The 26,661-nt window shown below is 41.9% G+C and overlaps 9 protein-coding genes across 9 annotated transcripts; 5 read left to right on the top strand and 4 right to left on the bottom strand.

Moving 5' to 3' along the window:
• Nucleotides 1-109: 109 nt before the first annotated feature.
• BCIN_13g04120 (hypothetical protein) lies at nt 110-823 on the bottom strand. Its single transcript, XM_001556352.2, has 2 exons — nt 354-823; nt 110-279 (listed from the first exon to the last, which is right to left on the bottom strand). Exons 1-2 carry the CDS (start codon nt 648-650, stop codon nt 199-201), a joined length of 378 nt encoding a protein of 125 aa, XP_001556402.1. The 5' UTR covers nt 651-823; the 3' UTR covers nt 110-198.
• Nucleotides 824-876: 53 nt separating this feature from the next.
• BCIN_13g04110 (hypothetical protein) lies at nt 877-2,733 on the top strand. The gene is made up of 4 exons (XM_024696819.1): nt 877-1,371; nt 1,428-1,933; nt 1,991-2,086; nt 2,142-2,733. The coding sequence occupies exons 1-4, from the start codon at nt 961-963 to the stop codon at nt 2,620-2,622; spliced, it is 1,494 nt and encodes a 497-aa protein (XP_024552632.1). The 5' UTR covers nt 877-960; the 3' UTR covers nt 2,623-2,733.
• A 209-nt stretch (nt 2,734-2,942) lies between these two features.
• BCIN_13g04100 (hypothetical protein) lies at nt 2,943-4,188 on the bottom strand. Its single transcript, XM_001556350.2, has 3 exons — nt 3,911-4,188; nt 3,433-3,847; nt 2,943-3,369 (listed from the first exon to the last, which is right to left on the bottom strand). Exons 1-3 carry the CDS (start codon nt 4,055-4,057, stop codon nt 3,044-3,046), a joined length of 888 nt encoding a protein of 295 aa, XP_001556400.2. The 5' UTR covers nt 4,058-4,188; the 3' UTR covers nt 2,943-3,043.
• A 377-nt stretch (nt 4,189-4,565) lies between these two features.
• BCIN_13g04090 (hypothetical protein) lies at nt 4,566-8,047 on the top strand. Its single transcript, XM_024696818.1, has 5 exons — nt 4,566-5,009; nt 5,297-6,206; nt 6,260-6,394; nt 6,549-6,676; nt 6,731-8,047. The coding sequence occupies exons 1-5, from the start codon at nt 4,726-4,728 to the stop codon at nt 7,848-7,850; spliced, it is 2,577 nt and encodes an 858-aa protein (XP_024552631.1). The 5' UTR covers nt 4,566-4,725; the 3' UTR covers nt 7,851-8,047.
• A 565-nt stretch (nt 8,048-8,612) lies between these two features.
• Nucleotides 8,613-10,877, top strand: BCIN_13g04080 (hypothetical protein). Its single transcript, XM_001556347.2, has 5 exons — nt 8,613-8,949; nt 9,030-9,292; nt 9,354-9,740; nt 9,793-10,639; nt 10,725-10,877. The coding sequence occupies exons 1-5, from the start codon at nt 8,741-8,743 to the stop codon at nt 10,816-10,818; spliced, it is 1,800 nt and encodes a 599-aa protein (XP_001556397.1). The 5' UTR covers nt 8,613-8,740; the 3' UTR covers nt 10,819-10,877.
• A 548-nt stretch (nt 10,878-11,425) lies between these two features.
• BCIN_13g04070 (hypothetical protein) lies at nt 11,426-12,242 on the bottom strand. The gene has a single exon (XM_001556346.2). It carries the CDS (start codon nt 12,053-12,055, stop codon nt 11,498-11,500), a length of 558 nt encoding a protein of 185 aa, XP_001556396.1. The 5' UTR covers nt 12,056-12,242; the 3' UTR covers nt 11,426-11,497.
• Nucleotides 12,243-12,515: 273 nt separating this feature from the next.
• Nucleotides 12,516-14,987, top strand: BCIN_13g04060 (hypothetical protein). Its single transcript, XM_001556345.2, has 2 exons — nt 12,516-12,866; nt 12,921-14,987. The coding sequence occupies exons 1-2, from the start codon at nt 12,747-12,749 to the stop codon at nt 14,862-14,864; spliced, it is 2,064 nt and encodes a 687-aa protein (XP_001556395.2). The 5' UTR covers nt 12,516-12,746; the 3' UTR covers nt 14,865-14,987.
• A 6,281-nt stretch (nt 14,988-21,268) lies between these two features.
• BCIN_13g04050 (hypothetical protein) lies at nt 21,269-23,447 on the top strand. The gene is made up of 3 exons (XM_024696817.1): nt 21,269-21,354; nt 21,399-21,571; nt 21,676-23,447. Exons 1-3 carry the CDS (start codon nt 21,282-21,284, stop codon nt 22,819-22,821), a joined length of 1,392 nt encoding a protein of 463 aa, XP_024552630.1. The 5' UTR covers nt 21,269-21,281; the 3' UTR covers nt 22,822-23,447.
• A 919-nt stretch (nt 23,448-24,366) lies between these two features.
• On the bottom strand, nt 24,367-25,291 carry Bcmxr2. The gene is made up of 2 exons (XM_001556343.2): nt 25,008-25,291; nt 24,367-24,898 (listed from the first exon to the last, which is right to left on the bottom strand). The coding sequence occupies exons 1-2, from the start codon at nt 25,243-25,245 to the stop codon at nt 24,507-24,509; spliced, it is 630 nt and encodes a 209-aa protein (XP_001556393.2). The 5' UTR covers nt 25,246-25,291; the 3' UTR covers nt 24,367-24,506.
• Nucleotides 25,292-26,661: the final 1,370 nt, after the last annotated feature.

The following is a 26,661-nucleotide window of genomic DNA, read 5'->3' as shown; positions in this document are numbered from 1 at the left end:
ATTGGCCCGATATCTGGAAAACTGTGAATGATTTAAAACTACAGCACCGATCCTCTCCAATGACCGTTACAAAAATACACAAAAATACACAAAACTCCTCGCCTATATCTGAATCCAGCCCAAGTGTGCGCCAATATGTACTCTACATCGCGACGAGCTTAGTAGCCTCAAGATCGATCGATTCACTCAAAATTTCCATCACCATTCCCCGCCGATAGCATATTGAAAGACTCGTGTGAAAACTTTCCCTCCTGTCATACCCCATACTTGGGCCGCTCCCTATACGTTTAGCATTTATACTGTATATGTTTATAAGATGGAAATCAATTCCGTTTAATTAAAGGCCGACTTACCGCATTCAATGCGACTCCTGTGAACATCAACGTGATGAAAACTATCTCTGGGCCATTACTTCCATTTGGTCGCTCTGCGAAACTCAAATTCCGATTTGTAGGTCGATAATTTGGTACTCGATTATGACTTCGAGGCCAGAAGGATGGGTTCTCGACATTCTGTGTTGTATTCGAGGTGTTCGGCTGAACTATTGTGTCATTTATTCCCACATCATCGCCAGTGTAGTGAATGTTATATTCGGCCAGTGTCTGACGGGAAGAGATGGTAATGGGATTGTCCGTTGTTGTGGTCGACATGCTTTTGAAAACGAACAGAACAAAGCAATTGCTGCAATAGAGAACTTTTTCTGGGAGACAACAACAGCTATCCAAGTCTTCGAATTAGTCTTTGAACACATCCTATTCTGGGCAGCGGACTTTTGGAATTTGGGGGGAAAATCCTCCCCCACCCTCCACATTCCGCCAACCCCTAGCCTCTCCCCGCATCTCGGATGAGAAGTACTTTGATTTCCGTAAACTCTATGATATCCGTACTGTATTCAATTTAAGATGTATCATTACATAACCCCAAAAGAAGTTTGTGATATTTTGCAGTACTGGTATCAACATGGCATCATTCGGTATTGACAATTTACGAGCAGCTGTAATTGATGGCAGATTCGACAACGTTAGATATAGGCAAAATCAACTTCAGAGTCTCCATAAAGTTCTACGAAATAATGTCGACAAGATCACATCAGCAATCTCGGAGGACCTCTTCGGCCACGTTCGAAAAACCGATGCTGAAGTCTTATGCGTGTTTTACCTTGCTTCTGACGTTATCCGGAGATCCTATCAAACGCTCAACTTTAAGGAATCAATAAGCAATGAGTATAAAGTTGCTAATGGTAGCGATTTCTTGTCGCGTAAAATTGGAAAAGGATTGGTGGTCATTCGGCCGACGACGCACACAAGATTTTACTCAATCATATGTCCGATAGCAATTGCTATCGCAGCCGGGAACTGTGTATGTTTAGAGGTACGTGGCATAGATTTCTCTTTATAGTTACAAAACATATACTGAGAGATAACTAGCTCGGAGAAACAACTTCAAAAGTTGATAGCATCTTGAAAGCATTATTGCCCCAAGCCCTAGACAACGACACGTTCTGCATCTCACCGACGACTCTACAAGACTCCTCCATTCTTGAATCGGCACTACTAGTGGACCAAACAAGCAATCCTTCAAGCTCGAAGATTAACCAACTTATTTCAAAATCGTCAGATCGAACAGTTGCAGTTGTTGATCGAGCAGCAGAAATTGAAAGCGCAGCAGAATCTATTGTCACTGCCCGATTTTCTTTTCAAGGAACTTCGGCATATAGTCCCGATTTAGTCATCGTCAATGAATTTATCAAAAGTGATTTCATAGAAGCTTGCACAAGATATGCGAGCAAATTCTTTTCCTCCAATAGCAGTAGCCAAGGTAGACAGAACGATGGAGTTTCTGCCACCAAAAAGGCACTCAAAGATGCTGAAAACAAAAAGCAAATCTCAACATTTGGATCAAATAATTTTGTTCTTGCCGATGTTTTGGATAGGTAAATATACCAATGTTCATGTTTTTTCCACCCAAGTCGTCAGCTAAGATCTTCCAGGGCGTCGACCGTTACAGAGATGAAAATCAATGGCTGCCATCTACTAATCATGGGAACTACAAGTTTAGTAGATGCTATCATGACGCAAAAATCAAGGTAAGTTTACACAGTTTCGCCCAATACTCAACAAGTACTTACAAAACACTTTCAGATCTCCATTACTCGCTTTGTACATCTTTTCAGATCTATCAACCGCAAAATTTCTCGCTCAACATTTCAATGCCAGCACTAGCTACGTGAACCATATTCCACTGCACCTCCTCGTGGGACCGGCTGCTGCCTCAACACCACTCCCAATTCCTGCATTTCACAAATATAGCGCGGAAATGTTTTCGTCTACATGCCCACAATATATTGCTCTTCCACCAGAAGATCTCTTGGTTGTTGATAAGGTTCTTGCAGGAGGATCAGAGAGTAATGAGCTTCTCAAAAAGATTCAAAAGGTGGCTGTAAAGGCATTGCCGGAAACTGGTCAGGCTCCTGGTCATGCTATTGGATTTTTTGAACAGGGGATTCTGTTGGGTGGTGCTTTGTTTTTGTCCGTTGTTGTCCCGGCTTTGGGGTATGTGTCGTGGGTTGGAGGCAGGTCTGTTTGGGGTGTAATTGGGAGGTTTCGGGCGGGTGGCGCTTGAGTTCTTTTGGAATTCGTAAATATGAGCCTGGGTCTTGTTCAAGGATGTTTGTTTAAATTGTATCATTAATGAATTTTAATTTTTGGACATGAACTGCGAGATAGCCCCGCATTTACAGTGTATAGATGACTGTGAACAAGATCTCATCGAGTAGGCTCCGTGATAGCGATTGAAGTATTTTAGAGGATGCTTCCTACCAATAGCGTGGCATAACGCTGAACATTGAGAGAAGCTATTAATTATGGGGTGCTTACTATCTCAAGACTACGCTATAATGTATAATAGGCAGCATTATTCTATAGAGTTGAATCTAATAAAGTTGAATGGGTATATCTTCAAATTGACAAACAAACTACTATGTATATAAAATTAACCGATTAAAACAACTACCACAACAGTCCCCCAGAAGCACCAATAAAACCTAAGCTTTGCCCATTATCCTCGAACTTCCAGAACCCCAGTTCCCAAAAGTATACTGACTATTGCACATATTTCTCAGCTCCCAGTCCTCTGCCCCCATGACAGCAGTAGTACCCCGATCCTCAAAATCCCCACAAAGTCCCGCCACAAACATTGCAGCCATAAAATGATCATCTGTACCATGTGCATCACGATATTTGGGTAATTTCATTAACATTGTCACTGCTCTTCGCAATTCTGGTCCGGAGTTCTTGGTCACTGCATCTTCGAATTCTTGCCGGAATTCGAGCATTGCAGCATCTGGGGGGGATTCCATGGCGAAGTTATCTATAGGGGGGTCGTGGTTAGATTTTGGAGATAGATAATGATAGTAGAAGATTGATTTTGTACCTCGATACATTAACATCTGAAACCAATTGTTTCGATACAAATTGTGTACCGCGCCTCCCGTCCCAATGAAGAGCACATTCTCTTTTCTCAACGGTCGTAACGCGGTTCCAACCTTAGTATGATAATGGGCATCATATCGTGCGTTCATAGAGATGATAGTCGTTGGCGGGCATCCGCCCGGGAACATTCGTATGAGGATTAGATAGGTATCATGAATCCAATCAAACTTATCATTGAATTTCGCCTCAAATCCATTTTTCTTCAAAAGTTCAACACAGCGAGTTGCCATGGGAATATCGGGATTTAGTTTGTATGGCACGTATTTTGAGGGGTGCACGTAGGCCACAGGAGATTTTCCTGGGGTGGGATTCGAAGCGACTTCGATTTCGTTGCCGAGAGTTGCCCAGTGTGCTCCCTAATGGGTGTTTTAACAAAATGATAGATTTTGAAGGTTATCTGAGGAAATTCTGTTACTGACCATCATCACCACATGTTCAATCCCATTTGCTAGAGCTTCGTCGCCGCATTTTTTCCAATATGTTGCACTGTCGGATTCTTCCCCAAGCATCATTGTGGAGCCATGCGAGAAGAAATGAACAGGAGCCAAACTTGTCACTGGCGCCATCTGTGCGAGTATATTTTCTCTCTTTCAATGTCTAGTATATCTTCGCCAAGTTTCGACATGAATTCTTGTTGACTCGACTGTTTATGGTGTTCTATGAATAGAGGGCGAGGTGGACAATGGACATGAGTCCCGGAAATGCGGACTTTGAAACCCAAAGAAGTGGGGCCGGCATGTTGTTGATCAATCTTGGGCTGTATGAGTGAGTGTACGTATACTTTCCTTTTCCACTCCTTTTGCCCTCCACTACGGCCAGTCGGGTCAAAGGAACATCGCCCGCTTACCCCTCGAATTATCTGACCTGAACCTGGAACAGGCTGCTTGGTTGTCGAATCTGAAGTGGAACAGCTTAAAGAGAACAGATTAAAGAGAACAGATCTCTCCGCATCTACCTCCGCCTCCGCCTCCACTTCCATCCTTCGACTCTCACTAAGACTAGACGATAAGCATACGACGTTTCTCATCCGCTAGATATGTCGAATCATGAAACGTTTGATAGCGGTAGTGATGCGCTGAGCATTTTGATCGATGCAGCAAGTTCGATCCGGGCCGACCGACAAACGCATCCGGAATTTGCTCGATCGTCTCCGCCAATACCCCCAGCAACAGCCGTTAATCAGTGTCGAATATGTCAACGAACCTATGAGCGAGGGGATCACCTCACTCGTCACATGAGATCACATGAAAATTCTCGACCCTTCCAATGTCAACGATGTACGAAAAGCTTTAACCGCGTTGATCTCCTCAATCGCCATGTTGCCACTCACGAACGTAATTTGGGCCAAAACCGTCCAGAGATTAGACGAACCGAAAGGGCTGGAAAAGCATGTATAGCATGCGCAGCAGCAAAGGCAAAGTGTGAAGAGCAAAAACCATGCTTGCGATGTCGTACAAAAGATCTAGTTTGCGAGATATCTCAGCAATCTCACAAGAAAAGACGCATTTCGGGTATTGCGTAAGTTTATCACTCACAAAGCCTAAAGCCTAGATAATATTCTGCAGTCTCTTCCACACCAAAGGGACGTACACTTTCCAATAAACCGGACTGCGGTCCAACAATGAACAGCTTTAGTTTTGTGAATCCGATTGGAAGATTCAGATGAGTGATTGAGGTCATATGAAAACTTCACTGCTATCCGAACCCTTTGAACACAATTTTCTAGTCCGGATTCTTGTGTAAATTACCATTCTTCTCGAAACCCTTCCGCTACTATTCGAAGTACCTCGATACTGACAAACTAGTCGGCATAGGAACGAGCCACGTAACTCTATTACAGAACGAGAATCACTTCCTCGAGATTCTGTCACTCAGCTTTCGAGTATACCAGATCTTATTTTACATAGCATTGATGAAAACGAAGATTACACAACCACGAGTTCCTGTCCGGACAATAGCGCAGAGAATGCAGAAGCAACACTTCAGCCTTCATATCCCTTATCCGCACTAAACACAGACAAGGAATCATCGGACTTTAATTTTATTCAAGACCAGCTACCTTTCGATAGTCTCGCCAATGAGATGCTTTTCTTTCCTTCAACAATTTTCAACAATCAGATCTCAGACTTCAGTTTCGAGGACTTCGACTTTCAAGAAGAGAATTTCGAATTTCCCTCCTTGACTTCAAAACGTCTTACATTTGATGAGACTACCATTTCTGGGCCGTCACGAAAGGTCAATGATTCTAGGAGAGATGTTGCTCGAGGGCATGCAGCATTTGCCCGCTCACCTTGGCTATGGACGCCCGCTTCAACCGATCACATTCTCAGGGATCGAGATAATTTAGCGATTGATGAAGAAAATATATCTTTAAATCTCTCCCCGAACGGTGCAAGGCCGTACCAGCATCTTTCTATAACATCCTCTTTGCGAGACAAAATGTTTCACCTCGTTTCTACCACTAACAGATATGCAAATGGTATACCAAGCTTTCCTTCATTGGATTTACTGAACTATATAATTGAAGCATTTTTCTGCCAGCAAAGCAATCAAGTTGGTAATTGGATTCATACCCCAACAATATGTTTAAAAGATGTCCGACCAGAGCTTTTGATTGCCATCGTGGCTGTTGGTTCTACTTCCATTTCCTTACCTGCTATATGGAGAATGGGACTGGCCCTTCAAGATGTAGTGAGATTGAGTGTATCTGAATTGGTAATATCATCCTTTTGAAATGCAGAAGCCACGCTAATTCTAATACAATGTAGTGGGAAAGGGCTAATAGTAACACCCGTAAGCTCCAGCCGCTACAAGCCTGGATGCTTTCTCTCGAGCTTGGGTTATGGAGCGGTTTTAAGAGAAACACGGAACTGGCCGAGAGCTTTTCGCAGCCTATGATTACGGTAAATTATTCATGACTTCTTGTTACATGAGGTGTCCAATTGTTTCACGGAAACTCAATCATTTAAATCCCTTGTATTGTTGAACTGTTATCCGGACTATGGGACACTCTAGTCTGGGAAAATTCGACGTTTGAATTCAGGCTGATCAGTTTAGATGATGCGTCGTGGTGGAGTTTTATCAGCCCCTTTAGATTCCCAAAATCTAATACCTAATCAAAATGATACTGGACAAACTCTGGAAGCAAAATGGCAGACATGGGCGCAAAGAGAGTCTTTCAAAAGGTATGCTTGGCTACACTCGTGAATATTACAGCCTGCTTACCCTTCATTTTTAAGATTATCTCTCAAACTATTCCAGCATGACACTCGTTCTTCTCTAGCCCTTCAGAAACCCCCATTGATGAACTTTACGGAACTATCTTTCTCAGTGCCTGCATCTCGTGAACTTTTTTTGGCCGAATCCGCAACGGATTGGAAGTCAAAGTACATGAAAAAATTACATTCACCCGTGGTCCCACCACCTCGCTTGATCGATTTCATGCACAATTTCTGTGGTCTCGAGAATATGGATGAATCTTGGGATATAGATCTATGTTGTGAAGCAGCTTTGAACGGTTTTTGGGGTCAAATCTGGGCAGTCGGAGAGTCAACCCGTTTTCATGGCATTGATGAAAATAGAGACTCTGTGCACCGATTATGGATAACTACTCAACAGCGAGAGCTTTATCGGGAAGTCGAAAGCTTTCGAGAGAGAGCCTTACTCAGAACAAACTCACCAATAGGATTTGAATTTACAGCCGAATTATTTTTGCTGGCTTTGTGTGTTTCACCTGATGAGTTACAGCGATTCGCTGGTAAATCAGGTCAAGAAGCAGCATCTCTGAGTCTAAAATCATTGGAACGATGGTATACGACGGAACGTGCAAGGAGGGCAATTTGGCACGCAGGACAAATCTTTAACTGTGCTTCCTTTATGGCTCCCGCTCAGCTGCGGGATTTCCACGCTGTTGCCCTTTACTTTGCCAGTCTTACCATGTGGGCATATGGACATCTATCAAATAGCCTCACCCGCGAGAGTAATAATGAGATAAATAAGACTCGGGATTACTCTCAACCAGAGATTAATCTTATGGGACCCGACAGTCGCGAGACTCGGACATTCATATCCACTGGTCAAGGGGCGGCAATTCTAATTCGGGTACCTCGAAATGCGTTGGATATCAATAATACAACCGGAACGTCTGAAAATGATGATTTCACTTTGAACAATGAAAAGATTCAACTCAGTAACCCTAATTCGGTGCTTAAGATGGCACGGGATCTTTTTCGGAGTAACTTTCCAATTCTAGAGGAACCACTTCCGCCTCTGGTGGAGAATTGTAGCAATTTGATGAGGGATCTTAGTGATGTTCCCGAAAGCCGATTTTCTAGATGTGTTAGTCCGGTAGAGAAATGAGAAACTTGTTTGAGGCACGGTCAGTTTTTTGCTATTATGCTGGTGTGTACCATTTTTGTTAGTTGGGCTAAGTGATGTCTTCGATAGTCCAAACTGCGACCCAAGAATGAAAGCAATTCGAATCTTAAGTTTATTATAGTTGAGGGTCACACCCTTTAGAAAATGTAGATCACTCAAAGAATTCATAACTTTCGGCATAATTTGGTCTCCTCATCAAGAGTATTGAAAATATTGAGGCTTGGGGACAATGTGTTGCCTACCGCATGCTTCTGGGAATTTGCGGTCTTTGCATGCAGTAAATTTCCCGCCGGACAGATGTTAGAGTATCCCTACACCTTTGTGGATTGGCAAGATCATTGCTGTTAAAGCAGAGTATCATCAAGCAAAGCAAGTGTGATGTTTTTTTGGGGTTCTTTCAGGGGTTGACCGAATGCCAAGATCGTGAATCTGTCAGGAACAAACGGTAACTACACCCGTTTACTCATTGTGGCCGGCGATCTTGCCCATCTATTACAAATTGGGCCCGCCAATATGTAGTTGTACAAAACGATTTATCTGCGGCCATACACCGACAAGAAGGGACCGGCCCAGTGTGTGTGCTTGCATGAACCCCTAATCAGGTAGTCAAGGTTACCTGTAGCGTCATCCCGGACGGAAATCTAGCTTCCGCCAGCACTCCCCCACATTCCGCAACCTTTCCATAATATGCAGCTCGGCATTTGTCTGAAGTCCGATAGAGACGTTGCTAACATTCAAGCTATTGGTAAGGACGATTCTAGTGATAGAAAGACACCGAGCCCTAGAAACATATCAACTGTTGTTCTGATCAAGTACATCCTGATCAGCCTGGCCGAAGAGAAAGATCGATCGTTAGCGAATCAATATTCACGATGACCACCACCAATAAAATTAGAGACCTTTTGGAAGTTATTGAAGACAAAGAAAATGGATTGGTGTTTGAGAAAAATGTCTCTATTCCAATAAAGGTCTCTGGTCTTCCAGTGAGATGTAATGTCTATAGACCAATTGCTCCAGAAGGTGCCAAATTCCCTGTCCTTGTGACATATGGACCTTATGGGAAAGATATCCCTTACGATAAGTAAGTATAGACTTTCAAGCATCCTCCCATATCGATTATTATTGAGTCGACTATGAATACTGATATTTCTGATCCGGTAGTTTCTTCGCCAAGTCCTTCAGTGAGGTAAACTCTGAGCATAAAAGTAAATATAGTGCTTGGGAAACCCCAGATCCAGTGTTCTGGACTTCCAAAGGATATGTCGTTGTGAGAGCAGATGAGAGGGGACTGGGTCAAAGTCCTGGACTCTTGGATACAATGTCTCGAGGCACGAGCGAGTGTTTCTTTGATGTTGTTGAGTGGGCATCGGAGCAACCCTGGTCTTCTGGGAAAGTCGGATTACTGGGAATTAGTTACTATGCAGGTATGCAATATAGACCTATCAGTTCCTGATTTTGTCTATTCTGTGCTGATTTATCATATAGGCAGCCAATGGCGTGTTGCAGCTCGTAGACCAAAGGGCCTTGCGGCTATTATTCCATGGGAGGGAATGACTGATTATTACCGTGATCGATGCAGACATGGTGGAATTCTCTCAGATGAATTTATCCGATTTTGGTGGAACAGACAAGTTATTACCAACCAATATGGTCGACCTGGACGTGCAGCTTCGAAATGGGGTGAGGATACCATTGAAGGGGATTTGGATGAAGAGACACTTCTCAAGAATCGGAATGACCAGACTATCGATAATGTAAACAATCGCTTTTTGGATGATGACTATTACAAGTCAAAGGATTTTAACCTGGAGGACATTGAGGTTCCAGTTTTATCGGTAGCAAATTGGGGAGGTATCTTGTTGCATCTTCGAGGTAAGTCCACGGAGGTGAAGATTATTTCAATGGTCGCTTATGAGAACTATAGGTAATGTAAATGGCTACATGTGGGCAGGCTCCAAGTTGAAGTATCTCCGTTTCATTACTGGGCGCCACGATCTTCCCTTTTACTATAAAAAAGAAGTTGAGATACAGAAATCGTTTCTCGACGCGTTTCTCAAGGATGACGATCAAATTGGCTGGTCTACCCCCGGAAAAGTCAGCCCTGTCAGTGTGGTTCTTCGAAAAGGAGATGTTGGTTACAATAATGCTGAAGCGGAATCCAATTATGAAAGAAGGGAAGAAACAGAATGGCCATTAGCAGGAACCCAGTACACGAAGTTTTATCTCACACCAGAAAAAACGCTTTCCAAAGATCCGTCAGCATCGAGCGCGGACAAAGTTTCATATGATGCGTTGGGAAGTCTCAAAAATCCAAAGCTGGTCCAATTCACAAGCGCACCCTTCGAGCAAGAAACGGAAATCACCGGATATGTCACTGCACATCTGAACGTATCCCTCACCCCTTCTCCATCAGCAACTGCCCCAGAGAAAGATATCGACATCTTTCTAACCCTCCGTCACATCTCTCCTGCAGGTGAAGAGATTTTCTACACCGGTACGGCAGGAGATCCGGTTCCACTAACCAAAGGCTGGCTCCGGGTGTCTCTCCGCAAGATCGCGGAAAACCATCCACGAAATCTCCCATATCAGCCCTATCGCGAATATCGTTCTGTTGATGTTCAGGAAGTCAATCCGGAAACAGTTTATGCAGTGGATGTTGAGGTGTGGCCTACTAATGTTGTGGTAGAGAAAGGGGGAAAGATTGTGCTGGAAGTTAGTTCGGGAGACACTCAAGGGAGTGGGATTTTTGCTCATGGGAATGAGAAAGATAGGTAAGTTTCATTTTTTAGTTGGGTTTTTTCGTTTTTTTCCCCTTGTTGCGGGAAACATACAAACATGCTGACTTTGAAATTGTAGATCCGTGGACAAGTTTGCAGGGAAGAATAACATTCATTTCGGTGATGGACAGGAGAATTTCGTCACGTTGCCTATTGTGCCACCAAGATCATAGACATTTAGACATACATGTTTATCATGTGGTGTTCTAAGAATATAGAATTGAACGTTTCATATAATTTTGATGGTTTAATTCTGGTGTACAACATCGCTTTTTTAAAAGCGTGGATGACTAAAAGCTAAGTGTGTTGAGTCTTAATGCTGTGTATGAAATAGAATGTGCAGTTCGCACTAGAAATGGCAAACATCATATGTGATCTTATATATTATTCTTTCGGAGGTTAAAGACCTTTGTGGTGGTGAATAAGTCTAGGAAATGTTTTTTGGCCGTCATACATCGTTCACGAACTTCCCACAAAGTTGTGTCCCAAGTCCCGAACCTTGAAGGACTATAGTCTGGTGTCTATAATATCCTGCCAGTATTATTCTCAACATGGGATGAGTGTATCAAGCATCCGGGAGCTCCAAGATCAAGCAACAGTAAATAAATTGATATCACATAGGATGTGTACTTATCCACTTTATGAATAGCTGATGATATTGAGTGAGAACTTGAGAGTCTATAATTGTTTCACAAATCATATCTATGCATATAATTGTCCTCGGACAGAAATCTCTTATTCTTAAATCAATCCAATTGAACATGAAACTATATCTACCGATGATATAAGTACACATGAATGTTCATATTGCAGAACCTTCAGACATGGATCTAGCTATCTCTTCACACATCCTTACTCACTCTTCCTCACTCCAACCATTCCACCCAAATCCTCCTTCATCTCCTTTCCATCTTCCCCAATAACTGGCTTTGCCTCCGTCAAAACATACAGCATCCTCGCCCACTCTGTCTCACTACAGTTTCTCCAAGCATGAGCCGTAGCCCTCTGCACACAGATATCACCTCTCTTCATAATCCTCTTTTCACCCCCGTCCAAAATCAACTCTACTTCACCCTCGATAACCACTCCATAATCCAAGCTCGTAGTTCTATGCATCGGCGACGTGAGTCCAGGCTCCATATCCACAACTCGGAGGACGTTGCCCCCTGGAATGACTAGACCTGGTGGAGAAGATAGGTAGTCTGTGTAGCTTGATATGTCTTTGTTGGAACTCATTTCTACCGGAAATTCTGATGTGCAGTATCCCAGAAAGAAATTAGCTCCTTTAGTGTAGGTCCAGGTAGATTCTGCGGCGAGGGAAGAGGATATGATGGCTTTTCCGTCGCGATCATGGTCGGTGATGTGTCGGGAGATTTTGGGGAGAGGGCTAGGCTCTACTGAATTAACCATTTTGGAGATTATGGAGTGTAAAGCTTGGTCTCAAAAGATGAGTGAGGTATACTGAAATAGATACTTGTAGATATGAAGGGTTGATTATCGGTATATGTTCGTTGGATCTGTATTGTGATAGTCTCCTATATAGTCAAGGATAGGTAACTGGATACGTGAACAAGTACCTACAGGTAAGACAAATGCCACAAATAGGAACCGGACAGTCCAATAATTAATTAGTTAAATGTCACCCTGGAATTGAAATACTCCCTGTCGTACGATAGTCTTTCCGTGGTTTTTGTGTCCGGAATTAGTAGTTGAAGAAATGTCCGCACGTCGCAAAAATTGTGTGGGGCCGAGTGGAGGGTGACGATATAAAAGGTACAACGAAACTGCCGGTGGGTGCGGGGCCCCATAACCGGTAGTGGATCATGATATCCGAGACCACATACAGAAACTAATCTTGCCTTCTGGAGTAGGAGCTAATCAAGTTCCGATTCGAAAACAAATGGCTATGTTCCGGCAGGAAAGTCAGTGAACGGACTTCACCTCGGAGATTTTGTGTCCATGAGAATATGCTTATGTTTAACCTTCTGACTTCTCGTGAGAATACTGACGACAATCATCAAATCCCACGTCTAGCAGTACCAGAAAGCAAATTCACTTCCGAGGTGTTTTGATCTCCATACTGTAGAATATCGAATTAACTATGACTACCAACGACAACACTAACGACCAGTACAAACCTTTAAAGGTATTGATAGCGGGTGGTGGGATTGGAGGTCTCTCAGCAGCGATTTTCCTACGGCAAGCAGGACACATTGTGGAGGTGTGAAAAAGTCCCTTAATTGTACCCGAGATACCGAAACTGACGATGAGATAGATCTTTGAACAGTCTCGCTTCGCATCTGAGACTGGTGCAGCAATACACATTCCAAGCAATGTGAACGGTCTGCTAAGAAGGTTTGGCATGGTGCCAGAGGATCATGGCGCAAATCAGACAGAATGGGTATCGGAATATCGACCGGACGGAGAATTGGTATTTTCCAAAGATGTGAGAGGTCTATCAAAGGTCTTTCCATACCCTTGGCAATTTATTCACAGAGTAGACCTTCACAATGCACTGAAAGACATTGCTACTTCCACAGAAGGCAAAGGAACGCCAGCAATTCTGCATACTCGAAGCAGGGTTGCGTCTGTTGATGTTGACACTCCATCTCTAACTTTGGAGAATGGATCTACTCACACGGGCGATTTCATAATCGCTGCAGATGGCATTCATTCAAAGATCAGATCTTTACTTTCGAAGGATCTTCCGCCGCCAGAGTCATCTGGAACCAACGCTTTCAGATTCTTGATTCCAATCGATGAGATTCGAGCGGATCCTAAGACAGCACATTTCGTTGAGAAAAATGGACAGCTACTCCTACTTTACGGAAAGGATCGAAGACTAGTTGCGTATCCATGTAGAAACAATACTTTGTTAAATTTTGTGGCACTGCATCCGGAAGAAGAAACGGAAGCTAGTTCAGAAGAGTGGAGTCAAAGTGCATCCAAAGACACCCTGTTGAGTTGTTACACTTCATTTAAAGATGATGTCCAAGCCCTACTAGCCAAAGCTTCCGCTGAAGATATCAAACTGTGGAATTTACTGGATCACGAGGAAATGGGGAGAGAAAATTGGGTTCACGGGAAAGTGGCACTCCTTGGGGATGCAGCTCATGGATTTCTTCCACACCAAGGACAAGGCGGTGCCCAGGCAATAGAAGATAGTGCAGCAATTGGAGCTTTGTTTCCTTTGGGTACTCGACCATCTGAAATCCAGCAACGTTTGAAGCTTTACGTCCAAGCCAGATACGATCGTGCTACACTCGTACAAGACTACAGTCGCCAAGCTGCGTTTAAGACTGCTCGTGGAAAGCATGGAGGAGAGGTTATAGATCCCATGCAATTTATGCAGACAAACCTATCACATGATGCTTACGATCATGCGCATGGAATTTTGATTCGGGATTTGAACAAAAGCGCTCTGTACCGAAGGATGCCAATGTCCTTTGGGCCTAGTCCAGGCCCAAGACAAGATCTCAATGGAAGACAAAGAGGGGTGTTGAAGGCGACATACAAAACAAGTTATATCACCTTCAAAACATACAAGAGTTATCTATCGACTCTTTTGCCATCCGGTGATTTCCAATTTAGTACAGAGGGTATGTGGGCAACTGCCACATTTTCAGTCACACGCTTGGGAAATCTGGAGTGGCTTGGAGGTCGGGGATATTCGCTGCTGGGGTTATATGTTCATGATATCGTACATAAGAATTCCTCGGACAGCAATTCTGGTGATTCGGCCGAATTGAAAGGTGATTTCCTACCAGTTCTCTTCGAAAACATGGCCGATCCAATCATCACTGGCCGAGAAGAGTTAGGCTTCTCGAAGGTCTTCGCAACTTTGGATGAAAAAACTAGCTCTGAATCGTCGTTCGTATTGAGTGCTGGTTGGGAAGGTACCGAATTTTGTCGCCTGACCTTGAATGATTTGGAGGAGACTCCAGATGCTGAGTCTGCTCTTCAAAATCCGGTTTTACATTATAAGGCCATTCCATCAAGTATGAAAAGGGGACAAGATGCAGAGTACGCGACAACTTATCCTTCAATACCGACAGCGGAGGGAGAAAGGAGATGGAAGGCTGGAAAGGCTGAAATTGTATTTACGGATCTGGAAAATGGGGAGTTGGAAATGGCATTCCCAACTCTAGCGAACATAATTAAGGGATTAAGGGGTGTCAAAGTTGTAGAGGTCGTAAGATCGGGAATTCAATCTTCCTGAATCTTAGCTCAATCTGTCTGTCATATTTAGTTATTTCAATCTCTTTTCATCGGATTCTTGTACTGCTTGTAACGCTATAGAGATATCGACATTATCTTCTGTAAAATTCATACAATTATTTCATTCAGAACAATTCTTTTCTATACACCAACCTTAACTGGCATCGTGAACGTCATTTGAGATATTTGAGTAAACAAATCAACACACAGAACATAAGTCTCAACTGCTTTTGTAGGGCGCTTAATTTGTTAATCTGAAAAGTATTGCATCACCTTCATAATAGCAACTCTAATCTGTAACTTATCTAATGTATCATTAGGCTTTGAAATCTGAAATATTCATATAAATGTAGTGAGAACTAAAATATCCTTGGATCGGAGTAGAAAGGAAGGGGTTGAATTTTCCTCTATTAACTGAATAGGTAAGTCCAATTAGTTGAACTCGAAGTCGAGTAGAGATCACAATAAAGAAAACAAAAAATCGAGAAAAGTAAATTATGATAGAGACTAGCATCGGAATTATTTACATAATCTTTACCCCCGTATATCCAGCACACTGAACAATGTGTATGTAGTATGCCCACCATGACCTGTGTAGCAAGATAATCTAGCGACAGATTAGCATCTCAGAATACCCTGATCTCTTTTCAGCCCTCTATCAGAAGTGTTATCTGAACTCCTCATGTTGCACATCTGGGATGTGTGCTTCTATTAATAGAACGTCTAGCTTGCTCAGGTGGTATTTTCACCCGTTTGCCAGCATTTCATTGGACGCCAAGTATATCAAACTACATGCGTGCGATTTAAGTGACCAGTGTTGCATGTCTGAATCAAGCTCTCTATTTATTGCGCAGTTAAGTCACCTATGCAAGAATAATTTGGCATTCCTATGCTGTATACATGAATGAGATCTCATATGAAAAGAAGCTGCTCAAGACACCTCAATTACACGGACCATTCTTTAAACATCGCTTTATCTGAAGACGCGATTTTGCATCTTGAATTGAGGTTTGCCGTATATATCGCAAGCTATACTGAAAATGTGATCCGTAATTCTGAGATTGTTCATTCAGAAAAGGGGCTTGAGGAAGGGTTTTGGTATATTCCGAGCAAATCATGATTGAGTTCACCATGTTGCATGTCTGGATAAGAGATAACGGATAAATGGCAAAATTAGGTTTCAATCGCCGTTGAAACAATAGAATACAGCGTGGTTAAGGACATCATGGCAAGAATGTATCAACCGTATTGTTACATAAAAAGGCATGGAAGGCTGGAATCGATTTCAAATGGATCCAACCAATCCATTCACTAGCCGAAAGCAAAAAAGCAGGATCAAGTTAGGTTAATTATCACAATTAACAATTTTTCAATGGAGGGGCTGAGCTGGATGCGGTATAGAATCTGCCCATCTAAGGAAAAGCTCAATAAGTCGGCATTGACACCAATCACCCATAATTTGATAACCAGCTCCTCGCCTGCTTTGAGTGACGAACGTTAGGCAATCTTGGATCTTTTCCTCACACTCTATACAAAAAGAACTATATAGAAGAAGAGCAATAATTTACTACATATGAAAGCTCCGAATGTTTGATAATGCAACCTAATACGTCAAATAATAGTACCGATTAAGGAACCTCTATTTTCCGATCTCACCTCGAACCATCGTATCGGAAGTACTGCATGCTCGGAATTTATTACTTCACTAGATACAAACGAAAATCCGCTACTGTAGTTAAGATCGTATCGTCAGATGCTAAGCTCGCTAGGTGAGTATTTAACTTTCGCTTATTTCAAGTAGGGCCACCGAAATGCCTTAGGCAATAATTCTGTCGCTGAGTACAGATTGCAATGATGAAAGATACGCTCTCGAGGTACCGCTATCGTCGGGTATAAACATCCTCGAGAGTATAAATCACATGACAGTGTCAGGCAACATGAACGTCTGCCAGGTGTCCAACGAGACATTCCTCTAGGACTCGAGAGGCTGATGATAGGGGTGTTCTAAACGGAATTTTGACAAAAAATGACACATTTATTAATTACGATAAGGTATATCTCACAATTCTGGAAGGAGATTTAAAGAATATTTACAATAGAACTTGCTTGTCGCTCTGATTGGTTACTTCTCACCGCCACACTTGTTGTAGTAAATGTCCTGTCCATTTCGTTGCATATCTGAGTCTACCTGTTAAAAGATTAGGAAGCTAACTAACTTCCTACTCTAATATTAGATCCTTATATTTATTCTATCACACTTTGAATAGAAAAGAAATGATATTATGTTGCATATCTGAGTCTACCTATTAAAAGATTAGGAAGCTAACTAACTTCCTATTTTAATACTAGATCCTCATATTTGTCCTATTGTAATTTGAATAGAAAAGAAATGGTGTCATGTTGCATATCTGAATCCACCTGTCAAAAGATTAGGAAGCTAATAACTAACTTCCTACTCTAATACTAGATCCTCGTATCTGTCCTATCACACTTTGAGTAGAAAAGAAATGGTGTTATGTTGCATATCTGAGTCTACCTGTTAAAAGATTAGGAAGCTAACTAACTTTCCATCCACGATTTCGCACCTATCAGATTCCAGATTGAATCATAACTGTATTCTGTTGCACATCTCATCCACCTGTCAAAAATAAGACCGCTAGATAACCTTTAGCTTATAATCTTGCACCTATCAAGTTCTTTGTAGAGCTGTTATGGTCACTTGTTGCACATCTCGTCCATCTGTCAAACATCATACAAACGGCTAACCATTAGCTAATAATATTGCACCTATCAAGTTTGGTGTAAAAACATTCAGTCTCTTGTTGCATATCTGAATCCATCTGTCAAAAGATAGACCGCCAGCTAACTTTTAACTTATCATCTTTCGCCTATCACATCCTAGATTGAATGATAACGGCTTTCTGTTGCATATCTGAGTCTCCCTGTCAAAAAATACGCCGCAAACTAACCTTTAGGTCACTATCTTTCACCTATCAAATACTAGATAAATGCAATACAGTCCCTTGTTGCATATCTGAAATGAAATTTCTATAAATAACTTCATACTTCTATGGTTATGTCATAGTCTAGAATCACTTGTAGATCTGAAGAGTTATAAATCGATATTTGGCTAATAAGAAGATTCTTGGCATCCATCTTGCTCGCAGACTACTTCCTACCAATCACACTCCTGCCAGACAAAAGAAAATGTGTTTTGTTGCATACCTGAAATGATATTTCTATAAATAACTCGACTTATCAATAGATACTTCATCATAGCGTGTTGTGTGTAGGAAAGATCTAGGAAAACCCGATTACACTTAGGATTAAATTTTACTTTGAGCCAGATACTTGCTTACAGGCGTACCCAATAGTGACATCAATTATTTTTCCTGCTTGGAAATCAAAATAGTTTTTCTAATTGAAGTAATACCATTCAATTCAAAATACGACTCTTCATAACCACAAAGGTAAAGGTCACATGGAGTAGAATTTATCATTCAAAGGCTCACGAAACAGAAATTCTATGGTAGCAGGTGGTCACTACTGCATTCTTTTGTAAGTCTTGCTGTGTTTCAAATATTCATGCTTCTCACTATCTTCCATGAGCTCCATGCATCTAACAGGGTTTCAGGATCTCTGAATTATAAATGTACGGCGTATCACGATGCGGGCCATAAGTATCATTTTAAAAATTTCGCCTCTCTTCTACTATTAAATGGATAGTGATTCCTGTGACACGTTTGAAGAAGAGAAGCAAGAATCCTTCAAATGGTGAGCATTATAGGCCTGGATGAACTGAGTATTTCCCGACCTTCTCAATATGCGAGTCATAGTGGAAAATACTAAATTTCGGGGACAATATCGTTTTCTAACTGCAACGGCGGTCCAAACCCAACTGAGACGCTTCCAGAGCAGCAGTCAATCCAAAGCACCTCATGGAATCTCATTACGTTGGTTTTTTGGTTTTCGTGTTGTTTGCCAAACTTGTGTCCTCGGCAGTTGATATTAAAGTATATGTAAAGTTGGGTGAAAACTCGCTTAGTCGAAACACAATCACACAAAAAAGTACGAAGAAAATACATGTCCATACGATTCATCTCACGAACTGCCATCTTTCACTCTTCTGCCTCGCTGTAGACATAAATAGATGTAGATATATATTACTTCATTTAGTGCACAACTATAGGCTCGAAGGTGCTCTCATCAGCCATACACCTCGAGTCGAACTCGTTCTACGCACAGCACAAAATTACTGGCATTGAAAATCTCGGAATCAGAAATTACTTCTGGCATCAATTTGATCATGTGATAGTCTAAATAACAATTTCATCCCTCAATCAATTTTCTTCTCCAGTTCATTTGCTACTAGTACACTTGCTTGATAAATTGTGAATCTGAAAAGGTGTCCCACGTTTTAGTAAAAAAAAGTGTGCGCATCCAAAATTTGAAAATGAAAGGCATTGCGTCGGTGTCTTCCTTGACGTAGTGTACTTATGCGTACCCTGTTACATCGTAGATACTTTCATCTCTGTGTGATGGGAGTGCGCCAGAAATTATATCATGGCATTTGAACGCGGCGACAATTCAATCACAAGATGATGAGAATAGAAAGCAAGACCACATCTGACATATTTATTACACGTATCTCTCGAACATTCTCATTGCCATTTTATTTCTGGGCAATGTTGCTCGGCATCAATTTGATTCCTTGGCCACGCCCACTTGTTATCGATTAATTGCCGGTAAAAGTTCTGAGACATCTCTGTTTGTGCTTACTGCACGATTGATCGACTTAAAGTCCCATTTTCGGAACTCATTGAAATTTCAGACTACTGTAAAGTCTATTCACATTCTGTACTAGATAGAAAAGCTTATTCGCTGCTAGTGAATTCTGTTTTGGACAAGTTAACCATCAGTCATGATCAAATTGACTTTGCGTAACCTAGCTGATAGCGAGTATAGATTTGAGATGCATTTCAAATTTGATTTCGATATTAAATTGTGTCTCAAAACTTCTATCTTGATCAAAAAACTAAACACAATATATCTATGAATGGAGGACAGTTCTGAATGACTTTGGAGTAAAGTGGCTTCCGTTCTGTCTCAATGGAGACGTCGGCGCAAGTAGTATTACTTGGATTTCAATACACTTCAGAATCCCACCACAACTTCGTAAAACCCGAGATCTGGGTATCCACATGGGTAGGGAAATTCAATGATCGACTCCATCAACGGTCGTTAGTGCCATGCACAATTGACAGTTCATAGCGCCAGGTAATGCTGGTAATGCAAAATGGGATCGCACACTTGGTGATAACTTTGGCATCCGTAAAGTTCCCTCGGCTAAATTTTTGGGAGGTCACATGTTCTCGACCGTACAACTAACTAATTAGTAGGTGTCTACCTCAAAACTAATAATAAAACTTTAAATCATCTACAAATCCGACTTCTTATTGGAATATAATATGTACTAGATAAGCTCGTAGTGGCAGTGCGTGGCGTACATTTATTTAGTGATGGTCTAGCTCATCTCTTGAGGTACACTATGATTCCCCAACATTCAATTTTGGATTCTCGAAATACAGTCAGGATTGCATAGATCATCAAGAAAAGATCGGAAAAATAGTGAGAGGATAACATGGATGCAATGTATTCCATCAGTTTTTTCTTCGTTTTCAAATCACAAAATTTGACCCAAAATTGAAGAAATTCATCCTGTTCTTGGCATGGAAATTGTGCTGTGTTTGAGGATCGCAATAATAAGCGAAAGGAGGGGGGGGAGTGAACTAATGACGTATGTGGAACAGAAACCCTAAATTTCAAAAGCCTAAAAAAATCATACAGCATAAAAAGGACGTTGATCGTTCTTTAACCATATTTTACTTGATTTTATATAACCCGTACACTGAACTGACTGCAAATACACAACGATCTCGAGCCCCCAAATTATTCTGTATCCAACACTTTCTATTCTCCCTCGTACAAGATACACACACTCGGTATTGTTCTTTCAAGAAATCATCATTATTCATATATCGAGCTGGACAAACTTCAGAGTTGCAGTAAAACTCAAAGTAGGTGCGGCCATATCACTTAATTCGCTCCTGTTACTTCCCTATTTGGACCAAGCTTTCTCCAATATTCAAGTTTGACGTAGACATGACAAATCATTAGACTAACTCATTGAAATTAGGAGCTATCAGACCCTATCAAAAAAGAAATTCCGCATAGCTTCCTACCATCATCCCAAGTAAACAAACAAACATACAATTTTATTGTTCGAAAGGGAAACGACATCACAACGCATAAAACTTCAGAAGACACCACACGATCGAACAGTTACGAATAACATTCAGAGAGACTGACAAACACAAACAAACAAAATCTGCGCCTCGAAAAGATGGGCGATCAAAAGATGATTCAGCGCTGCCAACTGAGCAGCGCCGCGAATTGCTTTCTTAACTCTTGCTTTGTGCAGGACAACAATAGTAAGCTTACCTATACAATTGTATGATGACTGCTAATTCTCCAGAATCTTTTGGAAGAGACCATCCTCAGGCTCCTTATTACGCGGGTCGAAATTGGAAATCGGCTATGTCTGCTGCGACGGAGCTCGATGAGCATAGAAAAATGACGATTCAGGAGTATCAGCGCGTCCGGGTACAGATAGAAGACTCGATAAATAGAATCGATCTTTGTCATAAAGTAAGTCATGCCTGCATGTCTCTGTCGCTTGGAGCTTTTTGTCGCCATGATAGAATACATGAAAAGGCTTAATGAGGAAACAACACAAGCTGACGAATTACTAGAAAGCAGAGAAGGTGAAACTTGAACTCAAAGAGAAGGAGCCTGTACAACGAGGGTCTACCGGGGCTCTCTCTGCTCGCGCGCACTTGCAGACACCATTGGTTCTAAATTCCACTTCAGATTCTTTTCCCATAGAATTACCTAGGCTCGCCGAGAATTCTCACCTCTCCGAGCACACTGGCAGTTTAGAGCTGCCGTTGCATCGTAAAAGTAAGGCTCGAAGCGCGTTACATTTGCGTACCCAGAGAACGAGGATTGTTGCTACAGTTACAAACGAACGCGGAGCTCCACGATTTTCCGCAGAATATTACAATAAGTGTATGTCACACTACGAGTTTCCGAATCTCGATAGCCCTGGCCCAAATGGTAGACTTTTCAACGCGCTGCTTTTGTTTTTGTCGGATGCCATGCCAGCACCCTTGACAGAAATTCAGGCCAAAATCCTGAATGGAACAGAGGAGGAGAGGAAGGAAGCCAAGAATGAAATTTCCGAGATGAATACGAGACATCAACGTGAACTTACCAAGAGGAAAATGATCATTAGGGCTCAGATGAGTGCGATGAAAGCGCAGGGTGTCGCCGCTCACCTATTAGAATTCAAGACGACCGACCCTTTCCTAAAAACAGTTTCTCAGTTCGAAGAGATAAAGGAAAGAGGCGGAGAAGATTATTTGAGAATTAAGCATCATCTGAGTGCGGTGCCTAAATACGTGGCTTATGAATTTCGAAATGAGCGTCAGATAGGTACAGGATTGTGGAACGCGATTGGACCCGGTAATGGAGTCAAACGTGCACGCCCAGGTTCCATGTGGCGTGAGCATGACCCTCGTGGTATGCATAGCTCATTAAGAATGGTGAGTAATGCTAGTGGTGACTTTCAAGAAGAGTACGTCACAAAGGCGAGTTCTGGTCCACCAACTTCGATACATCCAGTGGATGACTTGCCCGTACCACTGGAGGAAGAGTTGGATACAGAAGAGTCTGAATCAGCCTATTATGATTCAGACAGTGATGATCCAGTCTATTATGATTCAGACAGTGATGATTCAGACGATGATTCAGAAGATTATGATTCAGGCGGTGATGAATTAGTCCATTGTATGTCAGAAGAAGACTACTGGAATGATTCTAACAACCGGTATGAGTAATAAGAAGAGGCCTCAGTCCTGCGAAAAGGCCACGACCTTGCTAGAGACAAAGGCTTTGAAGGTTCTCTTGACGCAACACTCAGTTGTTCGCCCCTGAAACAATCGCGGCAGCATCAACATGGAGTTCTTATGAAGTCCGGTCGAGTAGTCTCCGAATGGGGTTTATGATTTATCGCTTTCGTCCGGATATCTTGGATTCGTTTTGGCAGGTAAATAACCTGAAAAGCTTCTTCTAAGAGCTTCTTCCATCGTTCAAAGCACCTCTCGGTATTAGGGTTTCTTCCAACGCATTTTGGGTATATTATATCTTCGAATTTAGTGGAAAATGTCTGCATATATCAAAACCATATATATACCACGACTCTTATCGAAAAGCGCACATTCCCGTCTCCTCTCTTTCGAATGCCTCCGAGAACTGTCGTATGAAAGAATACCTCCGTCCATAACAGCAAGACAGACAAGAATCTCATCTAGGCTTCCATCTGACACATCTGGACATTTGAGAAACCCTCGGAGTTTTCTTCCACTTTTGAAAATCCAATGAAGAGAGAAAGACGAAAAAACCAACGGAGGTCTGACTTGACAGTCTAATGTTCTTGTTATAAAAACAGAGACTGGAAGACTCAAGTCTAGCTGCTTCAAGCATATCGAACGATGTTGGCATCATTTAATCCGCTTAATAGCCGATCTCTACTTTGCTTTTTGAATTAACAATTTATTTTCGAAATTGATACTTTTTTGTAAATCTAAAAGGTCTGATTGGGGATGGGAATCATCGCCAAAGCAGTTAGAAGAGAACTCCTCTCACGGGGTGCCGATACAAAAAGGGATCAACCGTCTTACCATTTTCTCTTTTTTTATATCATTGTTTATGCGTTGAGAAATATTTGATGAAGTTAGAAGGGTGTGGCGAATAAAGAGAGAATTGGATGTATTGGAAAGTCGGAGGGGTTAAAATTTGACATTTACAAGATCCATCAAGCGAGGACTTTCAACAGATCTTACCATTTTCTTTTGTCAATAGACGTTGATATTTTTTGGAAAATATAGCAATGAGAATACTTCAATATTAGGTGGCGGAATCTTGTGTAGTGATGATAAATGTATGAGAGGTGAATAAGTGTGTGATCGCAGTATCGAAATCGTCGAACGGCATGTTGATTGCAGGCTAAAATAAGCTGATGATATTGGGATCGTGATAGCGCTCGTCGATGTATGCTAAGTATACGTATAAGATGATTGATGGCCGGAATGCAAGGTGGGCTGGAATAGTGTGGGACGCGACATGAAGGTATTGGTCCGGATAGGTTGTAACCTCGTCGGAGATGAAAACAAGTGATGTGTACAAAATGACTTCGTTGTGGAGGAAGGAAAGAAAACTACTTGATATATAAAGAGCGGCCTGTAAATCATGCTGCTCAAAACTGACAATGAAGAAACAGAAAGCTTATGAGAGCAAAACAAGCCGGCACCAACTAGAATAACCGACAGCGATCAAAATAAAAGGGTAGCAGAATGGAATGCATTCTGTAGGATATCTGTTTCTGTTTATAAGGTCCACTAACTATCAATACAGGTAGCGCTTGCTAGTTCATTATTCATCTTTCGCATCGGTATCATACAATTCCTTCCCCATCGGCTTCGCTCCACTACCAACCCCCCGAGTATCATACAGCACCTCCAAATCAAACTTTACTTTCCCCGGCATTCTTCGCGTCATCAACGATTTCATCTCCCGGAGCGAACTTCATGCTCACACTATTGACACAGTGTCTCTCGTCCGTCGGTGTCTTAAAGCCTTCACCTTTAAACACATGTCCCAAATGGCCTCCACAGTTCGAACATACAATTTCGGTTCGCTGCATACCTAAAGTGCTATCCGTATGTCTTGTGACGGCGCCAGGGATGTTATCAAAATAGGCGGGCCATCCACATCCAGATTTGAATTTGTGTGAAGCTTTGTATAGAGGGGCGTCGCAGCCGGCGCATGTGTAGACACCGGAGTCGGGCATGTGTTTGTCGTATTTGCCAACGTAGGGAGCTTCGGTACCTTGGTTACGGAGGACTCGGAATTGTTCTGGGGAGTGTCAGATGGGTTTTATAGATCAACTGTGCATGTGCAAATTGAGGAAGAAGGAAATGGTAGGAGGGAGGCGGGTGGCGAAGGGCGAGAAGGGAAACTTTACCTTTTGACAGAACAGCTTGCCATTCTTCGTCTGTTTTTTGCACTGGATAAGACATTTTCTGGGAGCTTGAAGTACCGAAGAAAGATGAGAGAAATGGGATGGTTGGCATTGATCTCAGGACAGTTCCTCGAGTGATGGGTTGGAGGGCTTTATATTGCGTTGCTGGGAGGCGAGAAAGGGTGTAATTGCTGATTGTATAGAAGGTACGGACGAGAGTTGGGAACGTTGGGATACGCATGAAGGATATTTATATTATTTTTGAGGATATATTTGATATTGGGGTCTGACAAATTGGGTGATATGTAAGAGTGCAGAGTGCAGTGTGCAGTGTACAGGGGGAGCTCAGTCTTATGTATGTGGAATCATTGCTTTGTACGCCCGCGGGGTTCAACGCCACCATGATGGGTCCTTAGCGAAGAACTATCACCGAGAAATTTGATGGTCACCGGTATTTTCGCAAGGATTGGACTTGGGATTATGGATTGATTGCATCATGCATGCCGAAAGCATTAGGAATCTTTAGACGATGATGAACTATGAGGTTAATGAAGAAACTACTACTTCGGCAATGTGGGAACAGCATTTTCCAGCGAACTGGGTTCATATGTCCAACCCAGTGGTCGCAATGGGTGGGTTTCGTACTAATTTTCCAAAATCCAATCCAAGCCATTATTAATAGATAGTCAATTAGATACTCCAGTACCCGATCATTATAAATAGTTTAAAATATCTATTTGTATTTACGATATCTATGGGTATTTGCAGGTTTACAATTTATATATATTTTATATATAAAAAATTAAAGAAATTGTTTATAAGGTTGAAATTAATAACAATCTTTATTATAATAAAATAAAATTATAAGTGAATATGATTTACTAAGCAATATCTATACTATATATTCTTTATCCAATCAATTTACAAAAATGAGGTATTAATATCTATCGCTATCTGTTGATTGGTAGATATAACTTTTTTATTCTCCAAGCTATTTATTATACTCACGGGTATCCGTAGCCAGCCGTACTACTCAAGCCACCCATTGCGACCACTGGTCCAACCTGCACATGTTGACTTCAGCTCAAGCCATACATGAGGAATCAGCATGGAATCATTCTTTTGGTGTTGACTTCACACACATGCACGGGAAGCAACACAGGATCACTATGGAGAAGGAGACATTTGTTCACATTGATTGTTATGTAGGGTGCTTATTGTCATGTAGGACTCAAGACTTCGTTTGCATGATGTACATACACTATGAAGCGACTTGAAGATAGTGTTAAATACTAAAGCTGCGATCACATACTAGTTGATAACTCTATCTCTTGTGTGATCGGGTGAATGGAACAAATAGCATGCTAGAAAGATAACCTCAGAGTCTTCGACGGTAATTTGAAGTCCATCGTTATGAATAGGTAGAGTGTTTGTCAAGCTTCGTCGTCAGTGTGATATTGGATATCAAATTCGCAAACGGTCAAGTTTTGTATTACATCTATCTATCTTTGAAGCCCCCTTGAAAGATGCTTTCCAAACTTGATTCTAATAGAAACCCTGATACAACTGTATTCTGGAGGAGAAAACTCTTTCTAGACTATTTTACCACGGCAAACTAAAAACACTAGAAGACCGAGTCGATCATGGCATCAACAAC

Source organism: Botrytis cinerea, chromosome 13 (assembly GCF_000143535.2).
Source record: "Botrytis cinerea B05.10 chromosome 13, complete sequence".
In the NCBI taxonomy this organism is placed as follows: Eukaryota; Fungi; Ascomycota; class Leotiomycetes; order Helotiales; family Sclerotiniaceae; genus Botrytis; species Botrytis cinerea.
Note: the sequence above shows the minus strand (reverse complement) of the source record. Positions and strands in the feature narration are given on the sequence as shown.

Bases quoted from the DNA above. Each gene is read 5' to 3' on its own strand.
- BCIN_13g04120 (XM_001556352.2), bottom strand. From the start codon at position 650: ATGTCGACCACAACAACGGACAATCCCATTACCATCTCTTCCCGTCAG. The intron at 280-353 runs GTAAGTCGGCCT...CTAAACGTATAG, and splicing joins CAGGAGTCGCATTGAATGCG to GGAGCGGCCCAAGTATGGGG.
- BCIN_13g04110 (XM_024696819.1), top strand. From the start codon at position 961: ATGGCATCATTCGGTATTGACAATTTACGAGCAGCTGTAATTGATGGC. The intron at 1,934-1,990 runs GTAAATATACCA...AAGATCTTCCAG, and splicing joins CTTGCCGATGTTTTGGATAG to GGCGTCGACCGTTACAGAGA. The intron at 2,087-2,141 runs GTAAGTTTACAC...AAACACTTTCAG, and splicing joins ATCATGACGCAAAAATCAAG to ATCTCCATTACTCGCTTTGT.
- BCIN_13g04100 (XM_001556350.2), bottom strand. From the start codon at position 4,057: ATGGCGCCAGTGACAAGTTTGGCTCCTGTTCATTTCTTCTCGCATGGC. The intron at 3,848-3,910 runs GTCAGTAACAGA...AACACCCATTAG, and splicing joins TTGAACATGTGGTGATGATG to GGAGCACACTGGGCAACTCT. The intron at 3,370-3,432 runs GTACAAAATCAA...ACCCCCCTATAG, and splicing joins TCAGATGTTAATGTATCGAG to ATAACTTCGCCATGGAATCC.
- BCIN_13g04090 (XM_024696818.1), top strand. From the start codon at position 4,726: ATGAGATCACATGAAAATTCTCGACCCTTCCAATGTCAACGATGTACG. The intron at 5,010-5,296 runs GTAAGTTTATCA...CTGACAAACTAG, and splicing joins AGACGCATTTCGGGTATTGC to TCGGCATAGGAACGAGCCAC. The intron at 6,207-6,259 runs GTAATATCATCC...AATACAATGTAG, and splicing joins GATTGAGTGTATCTGAATTG to TGGGAAAGGGCTAATAGTAA.
- BCIN_13g04080 (XM_001556347.2), top strand. From the start codon at position 8,741: ATGACCACCACCAATAAAATTAGAGACCTTTTGGAAGTTATTGAAGAC. The intron at 8,950-9,029 runs GTAAGTATAGAC...CTGATCCGGTAG, and splicing joins AAAGATATCCCTTACGATAA to TTTCTTCGCCAAGTCCTTCA. The intron at 9,741-9,792 runs GTAAGTCCACGG...TGAGAACTATAG, and splicing joins TATCTTGTTGCATCTTCGAG to GTAATGTAAATGGCTACATG.
- BCIN_13g04070 (XM_001556346.2), bottom strand. From the start codon at position 12,055: ATGGTTAATTCAGTAGAGCCTAGCCCTCTCCCCAAAATCTCCCGACAC.
- BCIN_13g04060 (XM_001556345.2), top strand. From the start codon at position 12,747: ATGACTACCAACGACAACACTAACGACCAGTACAAACCTTTAAAGGTA. The intron at 12,867-12,920 runs GTGTGAAAAAGT...ACGATGAGATAG, and splicing joins AAGCAGGACACATTGTGGAG to ATCTTTGAACAGTCTCGCTT.
- BCIN_13g04050 (XM_024696817.1), top strand. From the start codon at position 21,282: ATGATTCAGCGCTGCCAACTGAGCAGCGCCGCGAATTGCTTTCTTAAC. The intron at 21,355-21,398 runs GTAAGCTTACCT...CTAATTCTCCAG, and splicing joins CTTTGTGCAGGACAACAATA to AATCTTTTGGAAGAGACCAT. The intron at 21,572-21,675 runs GTAAGTCATGCC...ACGAATTACTAG, and splicing joins GAATCGATCTTTGTCATAAA to AAAGCAGAGAAGGTGAAACT.
- Bcmxr2 (XM_001556343.2), bottom strand. From the start codon at position 25,245: ATGCGTATCCCAACGTTCCCAACTCTCGTCCGTACCTTCTATACAATC. The intron at 24,899-25,007 runs GTAAAGTTTCCC...GACACTCCCCAG, and splicing joins GCAAGCTGTTCTGTCAAAAG to AACAATTCCGAGTCCTCCGT.